General features: G+C 38.0%; 1 protein-coding gene across 2 annotated transcripts in view; it reads right to left on the bottom strand.

The window, feature by feature from the left end:
* The window catches only part of stxbp1b (syntaxin binding protein 1b), a 35,120-nt gene that overhangs the window by 5,797 nt on the left and 6,997 nt on the right, over positions 1–22,326 (bottom strand). For both annotated transcript variants that reach the window (XM_037976859.1, XM_017432717.3), the window contains 17 exons: positions 21,300–21,349; positions 21,142–21,223; positions 19,792–19,868; positions 19,544–19,622; positions 17,506–17,609; positions 13,787–13,935; positions 11,156–11,240; positions 8,935–9,065; positions 6,921–7,028; positions 6,721–6,781; positions 5,053–5,118; positions 4,748–4,828; positions 3,851–3,989; positions 3,469–3,578; positions 1,852–1,953; positions 801–886; positions 485–639 (listed from right to left, as the gene is read on the bottom strand). In XM_037976859.1, coding sequence (XP_037832787.1) covers positions 485–639; positions 801–886; positions 1,852–1,953; positions 3,469–3,578; positions 3,851–3,989; positions 4,748–4,828; positions 5,053–5,118; positions 6,721–6,781; positions 6,921–7,028; positions 8,935–9,065; positions 11,156–11,240; positions 13,787–13,935; positions 17,506–17,609; positions 19,544–19,622; positions 19,792–19,868; positions 21,142–21,223; positions 21,300–21,349 — 1,665 coding nt within the window. The remainder of the gene's footprint in view (positions 1–484; positions 640–800; positions 887–1,851; positions 1,954–3,468; positions 3,579–3,850; positions 3,990–4,747; positions 4,829–5,052; positions 5,119–6,720; positions 6,782–6,920; positions 7,029–8,934; positions 9,066–11,155; positions 11,241–13,786; positions 13,936–17,505; positions 17,610–19,543; positions 19,623–19,791; positions 19,869–21,141; positions 21,224–21,299; positions 21,350–22,326) is intronic.

Genomic DNA, 22,326 nt, shown 5'->3' with positions numbered 1-22,326 from the left:
ACTGGTGAAGTGCTGCCCATCTTTCTTTCGAGTGATTCAGCCTGTCAAAAATGCTCTTTTTATACCCAGTCCTCTTACTGACCTGTTCATTAACCTGATTCATTGCAAAATGCTCCTCCAGCGGTTTTTATCTTATATTCATTCTACTTTACAGCTTTTTGTTGCCCTTTCCCCACTTTTTTGAGATGTGCTGCTACAGTCAAAATTAAAATTACCTTATTTTTTCCCAGAAAAATTGACAATTTTTTAGTTTAACCATTTGATGCTATGTTCCGTTGTGAATAAAATATAGATTTATTACATTTATATATCATAGCTTTTATTTTTTATTTTTATTTATTTACATTTTACACCACATCCCAACCTTTAAAGAGCTGAGATTAAAAAAAAACTAATCGAGGCATATCAAAGTTTTATAGTTTACCCTTGAAGAACAGCTAGTTGCTGTATTATCCAGTGAAGAAGGTCATTACTGCGAACTCACCAATAAGAGCCTCCCACTTGCCATTGGCCTGTGTGACTTCGTACACACAGCGCATCTCACTGTACGTCATGCCTCCAATTACAAAGACAAGAATCCTGGGTCCTGTCTTCATCTCTGTGGGGCCTCTGTTCTTGTGCCAGTTACCATACCGAGCACTATATAATAAGAATGAAAAAACATCAGCTTTTTTTACTCAGGTTTAAAAGATTTTTTACTTTGTGTACAAAAAGGTTTCTTCCCACTAAAGCAACATTAAAATGGGTCAGGCTCAGTCTTTATTTTGTGTTCTCTGAAGCATGCTGTAAAATCCACACACCTTGATGGAGCACTGGCTTTGGCAGATACTTGTCGCTGGGAAATGTAGGGATACTGCTTAGGGTCAAGTTTGTCCTCAATTGCATCCTGTGAAGGAACACAAATTACACTCCATGTTACAGTTGTTCCATAAAATATCTGTTTGTCTGTCCGTCCATCCATCTGTCTATCTGTCCATCCGGCCATCCATCCATCCATCCATCCATCCATCCATCCATCCATCCATCCATCCATCCATCCATCCATCCATCCATCCATCCTTCCATCCATCCATAGCCATGGGGAGTTGTGCTTGTCTCCAGCAGTCACAAAGCAAGAGGCTTGGGACACTCTGGACAGGTCGCAAGTCCATTACAGAGACACATACAGACACATAATTGTTTGCACTCAAACCTAGCAGCAATGTAGAGTTACCAGTTAACTTAGCATGCATGTTTTTGATCTGTGGGAGGAGACCGGACTACATGGAGAAAACCCAGGAAGAACGTGCAACTCCTCACAGAAATGTCGCTAGGAGAACCTGTGAGGTGACAGCTCTAACCACTGCATCACCATGCTGCCTTCATAAAATACTGTGTTCAGCTCAATTTAAATGAGATGAATAAATCCTATTTCTAGCTTTATTTAACTGTACCATTATAACTGAATAAAACCGGACTGTATGTAATTGTATTTCAATGTGAATCTGACTGTTTGGACTGAACTGAAATGCATGTAATATGATATGAACTGAACTTATTTGCCTTTTGGTCTAGTGCCCTAAAAATGACTTTTGTTGTAAATTTGTATTATATAAATGAGCAGAACTGAACCATTCTATGAGAAAGGATTTTTATTAAAACTCTAAAGTTGAGTTCTGTGTTTAAAAAAAAAAAGAAAAAATCCACAGAACAAAGCAAACTGACAGTAGCAGAAATGATCTAAAACAGACATCAAGTCGTACACTTTTGTCTAATTTAATTTTTAGTTCATAACTGTTTCAAGATAACTTTAAATGTGTATACTAGTGTGTGATTTATTTATTTAAGAGCAACCCCAGGTGAGGAGTATACCTCAATGAGGTCTTTGATAAGAGGAGTCCACCTGGAGAGCTGGTAGGTTTGCTCACTGACCCTCTCCTTACGATCTGGCTTCTTAGTTTTCTTGGTGGTTCCCTGCAAAACAAACAACAACAAACAATAAAGAACTTACAAATTACAGATCAACACAAAAATTCATGTGGACTTTTAAAACATTCTGTGTGATCTAGATAGATAGATAGATAGATAGATAGATAGATAGATAGATAGATAGATAGATAGATAGATAGATAGATAGATAGATAGATAGATAGATAGATAGATAGATAGATAGATAGATAGATAGATAGATAGATAGATAGATAGATAGATAGATAGATAGATAGATAGACAGATAGACATTGATTTCTAATCTAGCAGATTAATTTCTATAAAGGGATTCTAGAGTTTCATGAAATTTTGAATTAAATCTAAAACGTTCCATAGTAATTTAATTTAAACTGCTTTATTTCTCTTTCCAACATATCTCAGGTAATCTGTATATTATATTAATTGTTTGGACAGGAGAATTTGTTTCAGTCTGGAGATTAGTGGAAAACATCTTTTAAAAAATTAGGCCATTCATGTAAGGCTACATGGCAGTATTTATATTGACTTCTCAACAATTAAACCTATTACATCTGCCTGTAAGGATGGTGTGAATGAGAAAGGACTCAAAATGGAGGAAAAAAAAACACCTTTTAATTAGCTTCATTTCTTTAAATTCAGCAGCCATGTTTGTTTATTTTCACATGGCACTTGCTTTGATTTTTTTAAACAGAAGTTGGACACAGAATCATAATTCATCAGTTTGTTTCTCTCACAGTGACAGACTATTTGTCTACCTTGCCTTTCACATCTCAGTAGAATTTTTTTGTGTCTTAGATACAAATAAATCTCAGCAGATTCAGGTGTATGTTCAAGTCAAACTAGGACATTAAGCCTCTACACACCTCTCGATTGAACGTCTTCTGTGACTGAATTAGAATGAGTTTTGAATCCTCTCATAGGAGCTCCTGGGGGTTTAGGCTCCTTTGGGCAGACAACAGTATCCTATAATTGCTTTCATATCTTGTGAGGCAGGAGCCATTAAGTAGATAATGAATGAATGATTAAATGACTAATCTGAAAAGGATGAAATCTGCATCAGAAGAACTTTGAGGTTGAGACCTTTTGAAACACTAAGAAGGTGTGTATTTACACCCTTAAGGTAGTATCTCACTAGGCTGTGACTGATGAGGAATAATTTGTCTCTAAGATGTCTCAAAACGTTCATGGGGGTTGTCAGTTTTGTCTTGTGAATCACAGAGGCTCCCTGCTTTGTCACTTGAATTTTGAACATGGTTAAAAAATTTAGGATATAAATTTTCTCCTAATTAGTTGCAGAGTTGTTGTGAGCGACTCAAACCCTTCTCAATACAGTTTGGCAAACCGTGCACATGAAATAGGGCGGGATTTTCAAAGAATGGCTACAAAATGGAGCAGCATGGCTAGTTGGTCGCAAACCAACTCAGAACTGAGTGTTGGTCGAATTGAGTGTTTGCAATCAGCAAACACTCAAAGACTTAGTTTGTGCAGCTAGGGTTGTGCACATTGGCCAGAACAGCTTACCTCCGAGACAATGGGGACGCCCATGTGGGCCATGTTGGAAATGATGTCACTGTCCTCAGGTGGGATGTTAGCATGCTGGAGAAGCTTACACAGGTTCTCCTCAGTCACACCTGACACACATTCAGATGCATAAAAGCATGCAGCATATGTGTCTGGTACACACATGCAACACAAACATGCAGGATGAGAGCATGCACATTAAGAAGCAGCATAGGCAGATGTCAAATAACGTTAAAATAAATAAAACCCAATTAATTGAAACAAATAATGTGAATTCACCCATATCTAAACTTGAAATAAATATTAGTACAGAACCGGGGATAGTATCTTATGAAATGTTGTTTGCCGATATGAAAACAGGAAGTGGTGGTGGATATCCAACCGTTCTTAAGGAAGATGTAGAGCAAGATAATGCGGATCTTGTCAAACACACTGACGTTGGCATCCAGTAGAATGGGAACAATAAGCCTCATGGGATCCTTGATCTTCTCACCCTCTGCATCTGTGCTCATCGCCAAATCCTTCAAACCAGAGGAGGACAGAAGGGTTCAAAGGTCAGCATGAAGTTCCACTTTGACAGCACCAATTATGGTGAGTTACTTTAAAAACTTGTCCTGTGAGTGGCTGCACAATCAGACTGATACTCCAATCAAGCAATCAGTAGATCTCCAGGGGAAAGATTTATTGTTGAGCCCTCCACACATCCTAACAAGTCTGTTTAATTGTTTCATTTTGTGCCCAGAGCAAACTCATCTGCTCTGTGATTGTTTTGTCTGTCAGTTGAAAACAATGACACCGGTACATAACCGATTAATCATGCTTTTTTTCACCAATTGTAATGTTATTTTATTAGGTCTAGACTATATATATTTAACAAACAAATTCAAAATATTGATTTTTTTTATGTCAAGCAAATTTACACACATGCTGAGATGAGGGGGCAAAGTTGTAGTGTTACATTAAAGATGGCTGAGTGTGTGTGGCCATGTATTTGATACATTGTGGGGACAATTTTCCTAACATATACTACCTTGTGAGGACCAACTGCTCCTTGTGGGACCAAAGCCTGGTCCCCACGAGGAGAAATGATGTTTTTGGGTTAGGGGTTAGGTTTAGGACTAAGGTTTGGTTTAGGGTTAGCTATGTACTGGTAATGGTTAGGGTCAGGGTAAGGGTCAGGGTTAGGCTGTAGTTAGGGTGTAGAAATGAATGGAAGTCAATGGAAAGTCCCTGCAAAGATAGAGAGACATAACGTGTGTGTGTGTGGGTGTGTATAAACCTGCTCTACACGACACAGTTTGTCCACGGTGCCCTGGTAGCGGTTCATGCAGTCCTCAGCGAGGTGGAGATGGGTAGAATACTGAGGTGAGAATAAAAAGAGGTGCTGTTAGTGAGGCTCGTACACGCAACACAATAACACACTGCAAACAATATAAAAAGAACAAACTGCAGTGGGATTTTCATTTCTAACTCAAAGGTTGGTAGTTATAATACTGCTGCAGACAAAATACAAATTTCCTTTGTTAAAAACTAAATAAATAAAGCTGTGGATAATAATAATCGTTTAAGACATCCAGCTCTTACCTTGCTGAGCTCTTTCTGATACTGAGGCATCTTCTTTAGCATCTGAGATAGTTCCTTAATGGTGGTCTGAAAGAAAAATACACACAATGATAGTAAAAAACTTTAATGCAGACTAACTCTGCAACCGTGTAAGTGAAGGGAAGTGAGATTTATTTATATAGCACTTTTCAGCAGCAAGGTGACCCAAAGCGCTTTACAACAGAAACAACAACAGAAACAAATACAGAGGTACAGCAAACATCATAATCAAATATAGATCAATCATGTATAATCTAAATGGAATATAGGATAATCTAAATGAAATCATGAAACTAAACATATCTAAACATGAGCTAAAACAGTCAAATAGTAGCTAAAATAATCTAAATAAAATCATGATGAAGTTAAAGCTGAACTAAACAACAATTAGACTAAGACAGTCAAAATATGAGCTAAGATAAACTAAACTAAACTAACATAGAAAGCTCAGACTTCACAGCTGGACACCTCTTTGGTCAAGCATCTGCCCTATGGATTTCAATATCATGGTGTCAAAGGTTACAGCCACGAGTGACCCCGAGGTCTAACTCCACCATGTAACGTGGGATTGTCACTTTGCACAGCTGGACAGTTCATTGATACGCTAGCAATTTGCTACTTTTATTTATTCATTTATTTTTGCTACTAGAAATTTGCAGCTTTTAGCAAACATTTTTCTACTTTTGCTTCTTAACTAGCATTTTCCTGCATTTTCATAGCATTTCATTACTTCTGGCACCTCTTTCTGCCTTTTTCTGCTCCTTTCATATTCTGGTTTGTGCCGGTTCAACTTCATCAGCAAATTTCAGCAACCATTTCACCATTCTCTGGTACAACTTCAACTATTTGAATTCAACTCTCATTGACTGTTCAGCTATTAAAATATTTGAAAGTCATAAGTTACAGCACCATTTTTAATTTGAAAACAACAGTGTTTGTGGAGGAAGAACTAATTCAACAGGTCCTCCCATTCATACGAGTTAAAAGTGCCTTCAAAAAACCTTTTCCACACTTTGTCACATTACAATCCCAAGTATTTTACTGGAATGTTATGTGATAGACCAACCACTTAATTGTAATATGTAAGGAACATGATACATGGTTTTCCACTTTTTTATATATATAAAAATCTGAAAAGTGTGCTGTGCATTTGTGTTTACCCCTTTTACTGTGATATCCCAAATAAATCCAGCTGTTCTGTGAGCCTTAGAGGTTTGTTGCAGAAAATTAGTGATCAAACATCATCATGAAGACCAAGGAACACACCAGACAGGTCAGGGATAGCTTATTGACTGATGAATTATTGTTTGAATATTGCATGACAACAATGATCCTATAGTTTGTCACTAAAAAAATGAGCCAACAGGCTCTGCATACTCAAACAAATTTCAGGTGCTGGCTATGCAAGTGGTTTTTGTGCATGAAAAACTGACTTTTTCTTGTGCATCACTTCAGATAATGGCTCTATAGGGAGTCATTGGAAGAAAATCCAAGTTCCATCATTCATATCTATAATTCAGAGCTCATGGTAAAAAAAATAAAAAGTTTGAAGGAATGTTTGATGCACTTCGTTGTTTTTTAAACCACAGTAACAGAGCAGAACTTTGTCCCAGCCCTAAACAGTGTTTAGAAAAATGGTGCATTCTCTACCTTTTCTCCAGTGTTCATCTTTTTGCTGGCTGAGAATTCCTTCAAAGAGCGAGTTACAGCCCTGTGCAGAGTGAGATAGAAATAACAGAAAAGGCCATGTGGAACAAGATGAAACAAAGTGTTTTCTGACAGGTTGGTGACAGACAGAGTTACTCCTGAGTTTGTTTACTTGAATAATCAGGAGGTTTATAGACACTCACGTTGACACCTCAGCAATATGTTTGTGTCTCAGACTCAGCCACAGATCGTCATCCTCATCCAGTACGACCTCCTTCATCCTGGTTTCTCCCATCCCGCTGGTCTCATACCTGACAGAGAAGGTCAAAGATGTCACGCCCTGCTAATGTTCATCAAAAACAGAAATTACCTGGTATAGTACTATAACGTGCATCACTGGGCAATTCATTTCATTTTTAAATTAAAGCCTTATCATTGCTTGAAGGAATGTATATCAGTCACCATCTTTCATGCCAGAGGTTTAAACTGAAATCATCATCCTTTGAGAAATAAGGAGTTATAGTCCTTTTGGTCAATCTTTGAAAATCTTTTATGCAATATAACAAGATATATTTCGAGTATATGTTGTAAATGACTCTCAGCTACTAACACATCAAATTTTAGCTTAATGTCTGTAGGATTGACTGAGTTATGGCCTCTTTTGTTTTGGCTATTTTCAAGTAGATTTTGAATTAGATTGACTCCAAAAGTCAATCAGTTGTAGATGTGCATCCAGTGACTACGTTCTGAACGTTTCAGCAAAATTTGTCCTTTTGTTCATGAGATATCCTGCTAACAGACAAGAATAGATGACTCCAACAGTTAAAGCTAAATGTTTTGCACAATAAGTAGCACTTCAAGTATGCATTGTAAATCACTCTCAGCTACCACCACACCAAATTTTAGCAAGATGTCTGTAGAAGTGACTTAGAAAACACAAAAATAGCTATAACTAAGGTCTAGGGCCCCCCCTGGTGTTTACAATATAAATGTTAAAATACCTAATAAACACAAATTGAAAATATTGTATCACATTTTGTAAAATTTACAACAAAACTGGTGCCAACCAATCTCAAGAAAATCCTGGCGTCTTTTCAAAGGGCTAACTTTTCTCAGCCACATTCATTGAATGTATTTTCTTGGTACAGAATGATTGACAGCTGTCTTGTCCCGCCCCCTCGGTTTGCTGCTCGTTTGGGCTAATTTAGTTCAGCCCAGGGTCAGCTCAAGGCCTCAGGCTTCAGCCAGTGAGGGTGGACGTACGATAATGTGCCTCGAGCGTGAGTGTATGTGGTGTGGTTTGTTGTACACTGACGTAGTTACCATGGTGAGCAAGATAAACATAAACAAGGTGGATTATTTATTTTATTTATTATTTTATTTAATTTCTCACCTGTTTTCATGAATGTCTTTGGGGGAAAAAACTAACATGAAGAGGTTGGAGGTGGATGGACCAAAGGATATTCAAAACAGGAAAAGCGGCAAAACCAAAGTTTTTCTGTGACCTGGTTGCAGAGAAAGGACTGGATAACAGCAGGTGTAGCTAACAGATCTTTAACAAGGTGGTTATTTATCTTTTTACATCCCAGAAAAGTCATCAGAGTGAGCTTCTCTGTGAATAAGGTAGGATTCATTTAAAAAAAGAAGCACTTTCTAATATCACATGTCCTGTTTGATTGGATTTTATCAGTGTGATTAGTAATTGTGTCAGGGAGTGTGGTGCAGTGTTATTCAAAGCTGTTTGACTGGGAAACATCATCTGAAATGATTATAGCTGAAACTCTTAATGAAGAGAATGAAGTATTGGACAGCTGACAGAGGATCTGTGTGAGCTTGGTTTAGGGTGGTGGTTTGTTTTAAGGTTGTCTTTGTGATGAAAAAGAACATGTCAATTTACAGCAGGTTTTCTTTATTTCAAATTGGATGCTTCTGCTGTTAAAATCCAAACTGCAGCGTTTTATTAAATATCTGTTAGCCCCGCCTACAAATATCACCACCATCTGATCACTGGTAACACCACACCAAAGTTTGTGTCAATATCCATAAAACTGAGTTCTAGCAGTATATATAAAGCATAAAATGTTTTGCTTTTGTTCCTGGAGTTGAATAGGGCAAAACTTTATCAAACATGTAGTCCAAAAATGTTATTAGACAACAATTGGAGACCAATTGTTAACTAGTGCAGTGAGAGTGACCCTCCATGTGCAGAGTTTTCACCTGTAGACGTCGTTCTCAATGCCCAGCAGGTCGTAGGCCATGGCCTGCAGCGTGAGCTCGTGCAGCAGAGGTGACACGGGGTCAAAGCCACGATCCAGTATGAGCAGCTGAGTGCGACACTTGTCTGGACCCTGGAAACATCAACACACAAACTACATTATACACACAGAGGACTGATAAATATTTTGCTATCTTTGTTTTGAGTAAAACATTTTGTGACATCTTTGCTAACAACAGTTCATGGAGTATTTAAATGCCTTTAAAGAAAATAGGATTACAGTTGAATGACTGACATTTAGAAGCCTTTTTCAAAAATTACCATTTTGGTTCTTCTAAAATGCTGTTTCCGTGTGAATTCATGGCTGACATTATTTAAAAATGACAGTAAATTAAATTTAGAAAGACTTTTGTGTAATAATAATAAAAAAAGTTCCAGTATGTTGTTGTAATGGTTTGTGTTAACTTTATTTGAATCTTCTAGTGTGGTGATCACCAGCCTCACTGGCCGATAAAAGGCCCCCAAGTGAACAGGAAGTGACCTCAGACCACCAGTTGATGATTACAGCTCAAGCATGGTTTACAGCATTGAACATTTTATTTAGTGATCTGAATTGCACAACAGAAATGTTGTCTTTGATTGTAAAGATTGCAGGCCCCAGTGTTCGATCATTCATTCTGCTCTCAGTGCATTTCACTTTTGCAGATGAGGTTGAGTCAACGGAACAGCACATAAATTATGATATTTTAGCAGGGGATAAAACTTAAAAATCACCAGAAACAGAGTTGTATCACGAGATTCATTTTACTGTTTTATGCATCTTTTCAGATATGTGTCCATAATTTGTTTCCATCATTTCTATGTGCACTGAAAAGTGGCTTGTTTTGAAAATATTTATGCCCACTCAGAGATAATCAATCATGCAAGAAAAACAAATGTGTGTACAAATAATCTGATTTGCATTTTAACCTGTTGTTATGCCAGATTGTGCTAGTGTGGTTATAAATAGCATTCTGAGCTGTTTTCATGTACTATTCTGTTATCTTGCATGTCCCTGATCTTCCATCATCTGAAAAGCCCTAAAGTGTTCAAATGTTCTGGGGTCTCATCTATAAAAGATTACATAGGATTCCTACTAAAAGCGTGCGTACGCCTAAAAGAATTCAGATTTATAAAACTTTGCGCACACACACCAGCCAGCAATTTCTCTTTATAGATCACACCTATACCTTAAAGTTTGCACACAAGGTCCCGCCTCAGGTTCTTCCCTCCACACACCCACGTTCAGCCATAAATGGTCAAAGCAAAGCACCTCATGAATGTTAAGGTGTATTTAAATGAGCCAGCTGATCAGTGTTATTTCATAGTTACCAATGGCAACCACGGAGAAAAGAGCAAAGAAACAAAATTTCACAGAGGCAGAGATCGAAGTTCTTGTGAATGAGGTGGAGAACAAAAACATAATTTATATAATATATAATATAAAATATATTTTTTGGGAGCCACAGTAGTGGTGATACAAATAAAAAGAAGCGATGTGAGTGGCAACATGTCATTACCACTGTTAATTCAGTGAATGGGACAGAGAGGCTCAGGTGGGGGTAAGGAACCCGAACTGACACCTTTTGAAAGAAGGCTGGCCGGTGTTGTGCCAAAAAGTGATGGTCTGCCAAAAACTGATTGGGTGCTCCCCTGCGAAGGAGCACGCACAGGTGTGAGCGGTATTAAAGCGTGCCTCCTCTGCACTCTGGGGGTTTGGAAAGAGAGTCAGGAGGCAGAGCCTGAGGGGGGAGCCACTGTCCCCTCGTGTGTTAATCTGTGGTACACATCACCCTGGTGATCATCCAGGGAGAGGAATGCGTTAAGGAGAAAATTTTATGGTTCACCAGCTGAAGCATAAATAAAACTGCTGTTTTGAAGCTTATGATAGTCGACCTAAGATTAACATTTGATTATGGAGTGAAATTAAAGGAATCATAATGCAAGTGGCTTCAATTCCCCACTTCACCATCTGAGTCGTCAGTTTCCCGTCTCCAAAACCAGCGTATATGGTACGCATGGCTCAGAGTTTACATGAGGGACAGCAGATTTTCCCGACAAGTTTGTTTTATAGATCACAAACTTTGTGTGGAAAGTGATGTACGCAAGTTTCAGGCCCCGATTTTGTGCATATGCTAGTTTTATAAATGAGACTTCTGTTCCTTATTCAGCTGTACACCCTACCTCTCCCATGGTGGGATCATCAGCCTTATAGCCATCCAGTTTCTCCTGAAGCATCTGGGCAAGAATGGCACAGTCTTTGTACTCCCTGAGCCAACACACACACAAAGAAGGCATTGGAAAATCCATCCATCGTCCATTTTCTTTACCCGCTTCTCCTTTCTGTGTCGCTGGGAGCTGGTGCCTGTCTCCAGCAGTGGCATTGGAAAATTAATTTGTTTATTTAAAAACTTTTCTGGTTAAACAAAATGGGAAAAAACAACTTGAAATTCTGTTACACATCAGCTCAGTGAAATTGTCCTGAAGCCTCATATTCAGTCTGTCAATGTGAGGTAACTGTGCTCATCTGTGGCACTATGCAGCCTTTTTAAGCCCAGAAAAACAAGGAAAATTGGACTTTGCTTAACCAAGCTGACATGTTCAGTTTTAGCCCAAAAAGACACATTGAGAGTTGGCTTTGTTTAGGTCATCTGAAACAGTACAGATCTAGCTCAAAAGTAGACATTGAATTTTGGGCTTTGTTTCGCCTGTCCAATGTGGCCATAGAAACACATCTCCAAGTTATGTCAATTTAATCACGAAGGAGGTGTGCATCCCTAACCTGTTTCATGTGGATGATCTAAGTTAACTTGGGCTACAATTAGCAGGCTAAACAAAGCTCAGCTTTCAGTCCTTTGTATTTGCTACATAAGAACTACTTTGAACTAGCTGAATAAAGACCAACTTTATAAGTTAGATTTCTTTTTTTTCTTTTTGGGTACATTTTGTAAAATCAGACTAAAGTCAAATTGTCAATGCGTCCTCTGGGCTAAATAATGGCGGTGATTGTGTAACCTAATTTAGCCCTGAAAAAGATGTCCTTGGATGAATGTTGTTTGGTGGGTGAGATTCCACAAGCTGATCATCTCAAACAAAGGTGCTTCCTGCCTCTTTATAGATGGGTCTAGAACCACTGAGCAACAGACATAAATCCAGTATTGATCCTTATCTTATAAAAAGGATAATCTGGGTATTTTGAAAGTGATGTTCTATCAAATAGTCATCAGTGGTATTGTTCATACTTATCAGCTGTAACATCAGTCACAGAATTTAGAGTAAAAAAGGAAAGACAAAAAATAAAAGCTGACAGGCCAGTATTAAAATATACAGAAAACAAAACTACAAGGAGCACAAGGAACAGACAAGGAATACAAGGCAGGTAGCAGACAAGAGCAGAACAAAGTTTGACAGACTGATGACTCTGTGAGATCCGGGAGTATACGCAAGTACTACGAGAGATGAGGAACAAGTGGATGCAGCTGAGCTGATTGGCAAATATGGGACAGGTGAGTAATGAGGGGAAGGACTGACTGAGGGGATGCAATGATGAATGACATGGGAGAAACAGAAAATCAATAAGAAAGTACCCCAAAAAGAAAACACAAGGAACAACATCAACTCAATCTACAATAACAAAACAAGACAAACCAACCACAAAACAAACTGCAATATTTCTATTGTACCAGCAGATGAAAACATAAAGAGAGACTTTGTTTGATTTAATGTTTCATAAAAACAAGCTACATAGTTTGTGCACTGACAAGACTTCAGGATGTTATAAGAAATAAAGAAAAATGAGAATCGACACCAGTATATAAAGAAAAATGGCAATCATAAGGCATGAATTACAATTTTGGACTTAAAATGCTACACAGACTGACTGTACATACATGGATTTTTATTGTGGTAGTATCTGAGTGTTTGGTCAGCTTACCACGTTTAGTCATAGCCCATAAATGGTCTTATATTGTGGAAATGCCATGATGATTTTTGTGGTAGGTTAATTCAGTGGATAAGAGACTTTAAAATCTGTCAGTGTTGAGTTCAGTTCTCCATGTGGGTGGGGTTTTAAACACTAGCTAATCCTGGCAAAATGTAGATGTCTATTCTATTTATTTCTAGTTTTCGACGACTGCTAAATTTTAATTTTTAAATCATAATTAGACATCAGTCATAAGCTTTATGTAGACGTCTTTTCTAATTTTGTGAAAAAGATAACTTTTCCATGTTGCAAGCACAATGTATTTTCTACGTAATGAACAAGATGGCTTTTTATCAAATATACATATGAACGAAAGACAAAGTGGTAGGGATGCAACAATACCACTACCAGTACTGGGTACCTGTCAGATGCCATGTACTGGTACTCATACACAGTATGAATACCACTTTATGACAGCATGATGTTCGGCTCTCAGTTGAGCAGTCAGGAGAAGTAATGTCAGCAGTGTGAAGGGATTTCAAAGTGACTGATGGTGACAACCGTAAAGCAGACTGTAAATAATGCTCCGCAGCTGTCTAAAGGAGAGAGAAAATTTAGCACTTAAGCAATTTGATAAAATGTCTATAAAACACACTGCACACAGAGTGCAAAGAGAAACGGTTAGTTTTTGTCATGGGGTCCTTTGTTTGTTTTTCTACAAAATCAAACAGCAGTTCGAACATCCCTCCACAGGGCAGGGTTTATATATTAAATGTTCTCCCATGACGAACAGCAGCAGAGGCATGTGTTTTCAGTCTGAATTTGATTTTATCATTATCACATGGAGTAGTTAAAAACAGCCTAAACAGACTTATGAAAGGCTTTGGTCTCACCCTCTGTATCGAACCCCAGGATACTCTTTGAGTGTTGCACAAAGGGTGGCTATCTGCTCAGCACATCGCTCCAACATGTTGTTCTTTACATCAGCCTTAAAGGGGCTGTAGAAGTCCTGGAAGGCATCAGCTTTATCCAAGGAGAAGACCTGAGCAGAAACATACGGACAGAGAGACAACTGCAACTTTAGACTCTAAACATTTACGACTCGTGCTACACCAGTTGGCTCTCAAAAACAAAGACAAGCAGGACCCTAGTTTAATCAGCCTAAATAAAAATGTGTTCATATAACAGAAACAATTTAAGTTTTTATTAAATTAGATTATCTATTTTTATTTGTTTTAATTTGTTTTTTGTTTTATTAAAGGCCTTTCATGTCAAAGTTTTAGACTAAGATCTCATCTTTTGCAGTAAAGCAGTGGTCTCCAATCCTGGTCCTCAGGGCCACTATCCTGCATGTTTTCCTTGTTTCTCTGCTCCAACACACCTGATTCAGAGGTTAAATCACCTCTTCACGTTCTGCAGAAGCCTGTTAATCACCCATTGATTCAAATCAGGTGTGTTGGAGCAGAGGAACAAGTAAAACCTGCAGGATGGTGGCCCTGAGGACCAGGACCAGGAGACCACTGCAGTAAAAGAACAGAACTGGGGCCATTTAGGTCAAACTACGTAAATGGCATTATGTGTGATATCATGCAATATTGTGAGACTTTGAGAAATGTGTTAGCTCTCAGAGTATGTATTGTAAACTCTCAAGTGATACTAGATCTAATTTCAGCTCAATATCTGTAAAATTGACTGAGTTATAGTCATTCTTGTGTGTCCTAAGGTGAGTTGGCTGTAGTGGCCATTTGTAAATGATAATGAGCTGTAGATGTACTTCCAGTGATTACTTTCTAACAGTTTAATTTAAATCCATTTAGTGGTTCATGATATGTTTTGCAAACAGACACATTTGGCTCTAACAAGTAAAGGCAAAGTTTTAAAAACAGGTCTTGTACATTTTGTTAGCACTCAAAGTATGTGTTGGGTTTGTGTCAGCAGCCACCACACCAAATCCTAGCTCAATATCATCGCGAGTGGGGATAAACTTTGTGCATCTCTGCAGAAATAGGCACTTTACTATATATTTCTGGAGGAATAAATTTAAAATATAATGTGACAAATTTGATAAAAGTTCATAAACATCTAAATGTGTTTTATTGTTTTTAAAATATGAAACAAAGTGACAGTTTTCCTCCATTTGTGACAACCACCCCTGGCCTTTTTTGTAACATGTTTTTAATGCTTTTATTGGTTATCGAGTATGGTTGCTGCTTTTTCAGCTGGTGTGAGAACTCCCTTCTTCTGAGGATTACAGATTTAGGACAATCACACAGGGCAAAAACTAAAGCTGATCAAATCCAACATGTCTGTGAGTGTGTGTTCATGTGTTTGTTTCTCTGTTGCATTAGCAGATTTTCTCATGAACCAATGGACACATTTTAATGAAACTCTCAGAAAGTAATCACTAGATATACATCTACATCTGATTACCTTTGGGACTTAATTCCATTCAAGATGGCCACAACAGCTAAGTAACCTTAGCAAACCCAGAATGGCTCAAACTCAGTCATTTTTACAGATACTAAGTTAAACTTTTGTTTGATTGGATCTGAGACTCAACCTCTACACATAATCTTGGAGCTAACACTTTTCGCAAATATTACATGATATTGCACATAATGTCTTTTACAAGGTTTAACCAAAACTCTCTACCTTCTCACCATAATAAAATCTTAGTTTAAAACTCTGGCATGAAAGGTTGCAGGCATGCACTCCTTCAAGGAATGTTAGGCGTTTAATTTTATTAGGTTTAAAGCCTAAATAAATTTTGTCTTTGTCATTTAAACTGCACCGTGTTGAATTATTGTGACTGTAGGATGAATCATATGGTGTCACATTGGTTTTTGCTGTTTATGCATTTACTGGATTGTGCTGAGATATGTAACTTATCAGCCATATATCCACCCTTCCCCAAACCAAACCCAAGTTGTTTCAAAGGAAACCAGCCCATACCTAAGGTCTGCTAATCATTGTTCAGTACAAACTGGTTAAGAAGAGAATATACACACTCAGAACATAACATTTCTCACACAGGGACTTATGCTAATTCTGGCCAATACTACTTCCTACCTTACTCATAAATTAAGTTTTTTAGCAGCCATACGTCTTAAAACAACAAAGCTAGCATCTTCAGGTACATTGATTGAAAACATACTGTAGGACTGTTGTGTAATCTGTTTTAAAAAGTTATATATTGCTGACATTTGCCAGAATGTTTGTAAGACACTGCTGCAGGGTTGTGAGAATTCACCGCACCCATCCAGCATGTACAAACAGAGCTTAAAAATCCCAGATTCCAATGAAATAACTACTCTGCACATTCTACTCTTAACTTCATCCAGTACATACTATGCAAACAAAATTAGCCTAAAGCCTCATCAAATGGTGCATGGGCTGGCCTGTGATTAGCCATCTTTCTGACAGTTATAACCAGTTTGTTTCATTTTTTTAGCTTCTGTCACATTAAACAAATTGCATTTGTCACAGTCTCTTATTTTTCAAAGGTTTTAGACAATGTTTCACTTTTTTCTTTTTTGACTAAGAACTTGTAGTTGAACCTTTACATGTAAACCACTGTAAATTGTTTGTAAATATCTAGAAAACATTTAAATTATGATAAAGGAAGCACCAACATAAGATAATTGAGTAAAACTACATTTCGGCCAACAATTTGTGTATTGTTTAAATACAAGGTTTTTTTACTTTCACTTTCACCATCATCAAAAAAAATTCCAACAACTGACACACTTGCAATGGACTCCTGCTCCAACTGCAAAACAAATTCACAGAAAGTGTTGCAATCAAATATAATGCATAAATGACATTATGCACAGTCAAATTTTACCTAAGTACTTGTAAAAATGACTGACTTATAGCCAGTTTTTTGTTGACTAACGCTGATTGACTTAGGTGACCATCTTGAATTGGACTGATTTCTGAAAGTTTCAGTAAAATCCATCCAGTGGTTCATGAGCTAACAGATAAGCAAGGTTAACTCCAGCAGTTAATGCCAAAGAGCTTGTGTAATCAGAAGCACTTGAGTACGTGTGGAGCATGTGTTGTAATTGACTTTCAGCTACGACATCAGCCATTTTTGGTTTTCTAAGGTCAATTGGCTCTGAGGACTGTCTTGACTGTGGCTCCAAAAGGTAAATAGTAGTAAGATATACATCCAATGATTACTTTCTGAGAAATTCATCCAGTGGTTTATGAGACATTTTGGTAACAGTCAGACACATGAACACACACACACACACAAGGGCAGAAGCCTTATTGCACCGTGTTCACCTTTTGAATCCAGGTGATAGAAACATGCATAAAGCTAGCTTTGAACCCCTAGGTTACAGTGTGCTTCCCAACCTACTGAGCTAAAGAGAGTGTTCTGACAGACTCAGGAGAAGATTTTCTTGCTGCTCCGGTGTTTGAGTCGGGTCTGATTACATATTGTGAATGAGTGAACTGATTACTACACCTCAATTTAAGACTGATTTAATACTTCTTGTGTCAGATGGAATGAGCTTGCAGGCAGGATATGGCCTGTGGGGCATCAGCTGATGATCACTAATTGTTTTTTATTGACCTGCCTTCTAATCCTAGTCTGACAGTGTCTTACCTGAGATTCGTAGGGCAGAAAGGCTATGTGGATCTCAGTCAAAGCCTTCATGGATTTGGAGACGCGGGACTTAGTCAACAGTCCAAACAAGGAGTCTGGGATTGCTGCAGGGTACCACAGGAAGAATCAGGTGACTGACAGAGATGATACTGTAGTTAACACAAAAAAACTGTTGCACAAATGTAAAAATATATTCTGAACATCAGGTTGCTTTTTAAAAGGGCAACAGAAAGAGACACATTTGTTTACCATTAGGTAACTTCTTTGAGTGTTCTGCATCTGTCTGTAAATGACAGCTGGGTTGCACAAAGCTTTTAAAGAAAATCCTGTCATCCAAAATAGGATATAAAGGTTGACAGGACACACATTTCTTTAGAGCAGGCATTCAATCAACCACCTCCTGTGTTTGGGGACAACAGCTACAGTCCTCTTGTGTTCAAGAGCCAGTGCTGGTAGCACCCTGTCAAATGATGGCATGTGTTTCATTCAGTCATACAATGTTTAAGCACTTGGGATTTGTTTCAATACATACTCAGTACTCAGTGTCTCACTTGCTGCAGTCAGCGGGCAGAGCGTTCTCCCTCTGAAGAATCAGGGAGGAACTCTCATCAGAGAGTTAAGAGCAAATATCAACCATCTGAAACAATTCCAACTCAAAATTTACCAAAAGGTTTTAGTGAAAACTAGAATAAATATTTAAAACCTTGTATGTTTTTCATGAGCCAGATGTAATCACTATTTTCTTCACTGATCTGTGTCTGTCTTGTTGCACATCTACTGAATGTAACCTGCTGCTGATCAGCTGTGATTTACAGTTCTCACAGTCTAATCCCAAAATACAACAGTAAAAACAAGTGATTACAAAAGGACTTTCTAAAATGGAGATTTTCAAATACTTGATGTATCCATGTGGATTGGGTTTACAACACCTTTGGCAGCAACCAATTTCACACATATCAAAAATTGTTTAATTTACTAGAAATCACAATAAAAATGAAACCATATTTTGCTTTTTTATTAAATCTGGCAAGCTTTGTTCTAGCCTGAATTGTCAATAAACTTTGGCTGTGGGTTGACAAGATTAACACAAATACCCATGCCGCAGAACAAATGAAATTGTTTTTGGAAAAACTTTAGCAATGATTACAATGTTCTTCTTTTGTATTATGGAGCCGAGGCGTAAATTCAAACTGGAAGACCTGCCTCAGCCTCTTCTGCATCATCCAATCGCTGCGTCATCCGCTTCCACTGCAGCTTATCAGCACCAGACCGTGCCTCCATCTTAACCAATCAGCGAGCAAGCCTTCGTTTAAAAGGACTACCATCATGGCTTCATCTCTTCACCAGCTGAACTTCAACCAACCTCCACCGCTATTTTCCCAGCTCCTTCAAGCTTCCTTCCTCTCTTTGACCTCCACCACCAGTGTCCGGCCCGGGCAAGACGCCTCTAATCCTCATCCTAAGCTTCTCGTCCAAGCTTATTGCTATGCAGCACTCACGTCTTCTGCCGGGGTCCGAGCGCCAAAATCTTTTGTCTTTCATGTCCAATAAAACTATTTAATGGCAGCTTCTCTCTGTGTGAGTCTCTCCAGGTTGAAATGATGTGTCCTTGAATGGTCTAGACACTTAAAGTGATGTTCTGTCTAATAGTTATTAATAGTTAATACCTTATTAGCTGTGACATCAGTTATAGAGCTTGGAGTGAAAAAGGGTCAAAAGTATTTGTCCAGCTAGACTAATAGCTAGCCAATTCTTAAAAAAAAAGCCTATCCATGTGAAAGAGCATTAAATGAGCATTAAATTAGCTAATATTAAATCTTTACGCTTTAGCATGGCACTGTTTGTTTAGTTTTAGCTGTTTTCTCAACCAAACAACATCCATGTTACTACGGGAACATATGTGTACTGAACATAGACTACATAGTTTAGTTTAGTTTAGTTTAGTTTAGTTTAGTTTAGTTTAGTTTAGTTTAGTTTAGTTTAGTTTAGTTTAGTTTAGTTTAGTGAAACACCAGGTGACTGGACTGGATTTACTCACTATCGGTAAAGAAGACGTGAGCTGCTCGGTACCTCGGGGCCCGGGGGTCTCGGAAGTCATCAATCAGACCCTCAATTGACTGAAACAACAGAAAATAACGTTTTACTTTTCAATATGAGAAAAGAAGAAAACAAAACTTAACACTTCCTGCAACTGAGTTAGGTTGTAGAAAGGAGTGGGAAACAAAGGGTCCTTTTGTTGGATTGTTTTTTCAGACAGAATTAATACACTGATCCGGCATGATTCACCTCATCTGTGGGTGTGATCAGGTAGATGGCCTCCATGGTGGGTAGAGGCTCCCGACGCTTAGTAATGTCTTCTACAACTGGAGGACACAGAAAAACAATAAGGCTTAGTACTCATCCATCCATCTTCTTCTGCTTATCTGTGGTCGGGTTGTGAAGGCAACAGGTCGAAGAGAAAATCACCACCTTCGTGTTGCTGGACTGGGAATCTGATACTTTTTGGGCTGGCTGAAATTTACTGATTGACTAAATGAACTTAAATATACGAGGATTTTCTCCTCTACGCTCCACTTAAAAAAAGAGACGAGAACAAAAATCACTTTCAGAAACAGCATCAGTGAAAAATAAAACATTAGCTCACCGATACTTTAATAATATGATGCCATCCCTTAATATTTCTGCCAATTTTAGAACAAACTAAATTGTTGTTGTTCTTTTTAAAAATATGCAAGAGAAGTGGACTCATTGCAGCTTTAAATATTGTGATAATATTGAGCTCCTTCATATTTATGTTTCTTGGTTTTGTGCACAGATTAAACGTTTATTATAAAGGTTCTGAAAAGAAAATTACCCATCAGAGACTGATGTCTGACTGAGTCTGTCTTTCTGTTTTACTCTTTTAGCAATGTGCAATTTTTTGACAGTGACTATAGGAGCAAATTTTAAAGAATTACGTAAACCTAGAAAGTTATTATTATTATTATTATTATTATTATTATTATTATTATTATTATTATTATTATTATTATTATTATTATTATTATTAGCAGCAGCAGCAGTAGTAGTAGTAGTAGTAGTATACCTTTTCCCCACAGATTACAGTTGAACTTGATTCTCTTTGTTTAAGCCTTGTTGAGGTGAGGGGGCAGATCGGTGGTCGGAGCTGTCACTGAGAAGGTCACAGGACCTCCTACCGGTCTGGGCTTTTCTGGGTGGAGTTTACATGTTCTCCCTGTGTACATGTGGGGGCTTTTCTAGGAACTCCAGTTTCCTCCCACAGACCAAAAACATGCATGCTATGTTAATTGGTAACTCTAAATTGTCTCTAGGTGTAAGTGAAAGTGTTGTTTGTCTTATTTGTCTCTATGTGGCCATGTGTTGGACTTGGGCCTGTCCAGGGTGTCCCCCGCCTCTCGCACGCTGACTGCTGGAGGTAGGGACCAGCTTCCCCAATCAGCAAAGGAGAAGCATGCAAAAGAATATGAATAGATGGATGGAGGTGAGCCATGAGGTTTGAGAATCACTTCTTTGATGAACTGAATAAGGTTTACATTGCTTGACTAAAATCAAGCTGACTTGAGCGTTATAAGTGTTATAAGTGTTATAAGAGGTGACCTGGGTCATGTGACTTACTGGTGATTCCCTCTGACAGGATATCTGTCATCCTGCAGCAGGAGGAAACCATCCTCATGCTCAGTTTGTCCACCACCAGCACCTACAACAGGGAAATTGTCAGAATTTCATTTAAGATCAGACAAAATAAAATATTAATGACAAACATGAGTCATTACCTTCCATTGTCCTTTTTCTCTTGCCTTCTTGATGACATTGTTCATTATCCCTGTAAAGTTCAGAACAAGGAGGACGAAATCAGCATCAAAGGTTAAATTCTAGGACCTCTGCTGAGTTACTCTCAAAGTACCCTGAATAGTTTCTGCTACTTCTCTCCCCCAACTGAGATGTGTTGTAAATGACCCTCAGCCACTACCACACCAAATATCTGTAAAATTAGCTGAGTTAAAGCTGTTTTTGTGTTAACTGTGGTGGCCTTCTTCAATTGTGTGAACCTCATAAGTTAATCAGATGTAGATCCACATCCAACATCCAACCCTGAGCGTTTCATTTGAATGAAATCCAGAGGTTTATGAGAGGTTTTTCTAACAGACAGACAGTAATACATACATATATGTTTTAAGCAAAGATGTCACCAAATATTACCTTAATAATTGTGAGACTGACTGAATGATAGTCATTTTTGTATTTTATCAGTTACTTGGTTGTGGCAGCCATCTTGAATTTGGGAAATTCCAAAAGTTAATCAGTTACACAGGTACATCCAATAATTAGCTTCCAAGAGTTTCATTAAAATTTGTCCTATTTGATCATGAGATATTTTGCAAACACAACAGACAAATGAACATACAGTTAGACATGGGCCTTTACCACTGGTAGCAGGTGATAATGATTTGAACAACATCCTGTAACCAAGTGCAGCCAGACCATAAGAGCAGGTGGAGCACTGCCCCAGCTCAAATAAAAAAAAATCATTTGCTCCTCAAAGTAGTTCCTCCAAATAAATATTGTAAATTACTTGTGTATTTTTTTGTTATTTGGACAATTTTAAATGGAACCTAAAATGTTTTTTGTGACTCATACTCAGTTTTTTACTTATTTGCAGTTATAGGGTGGGACAGGTCACCACCTGCGTTCATCATTATATTTATCATATCTCCCTGTTAGCAGAGATCAGAACTGCAGGCAGCTCCAATAGACTCATTGAGCAGAAATCATTCCACATTCTGCTGGTTTTAAATCGCT

This window comes from Kryptolebias marmoratus, linkage group LG1 (genome assembly GCF_001649575.2).
Source record: "Kryptolebias marmoratus isolate JLee-2015 linkage group LG1, ASM164957v2, whole genome shotgun sequence".
In the NCBI taxonomy this organism is placed as follows: Eukaryota; Metazoa; Chordata; class Actinopteri; order Cyprinodontiformes; family Rivulidae; genus Kryptolebias; species Kryptolebias marmoratus.
Note: the sequence above shows the minus strand (reverse complement) of the source record. Positions and strands in the feature narration are given on the sequence as shown.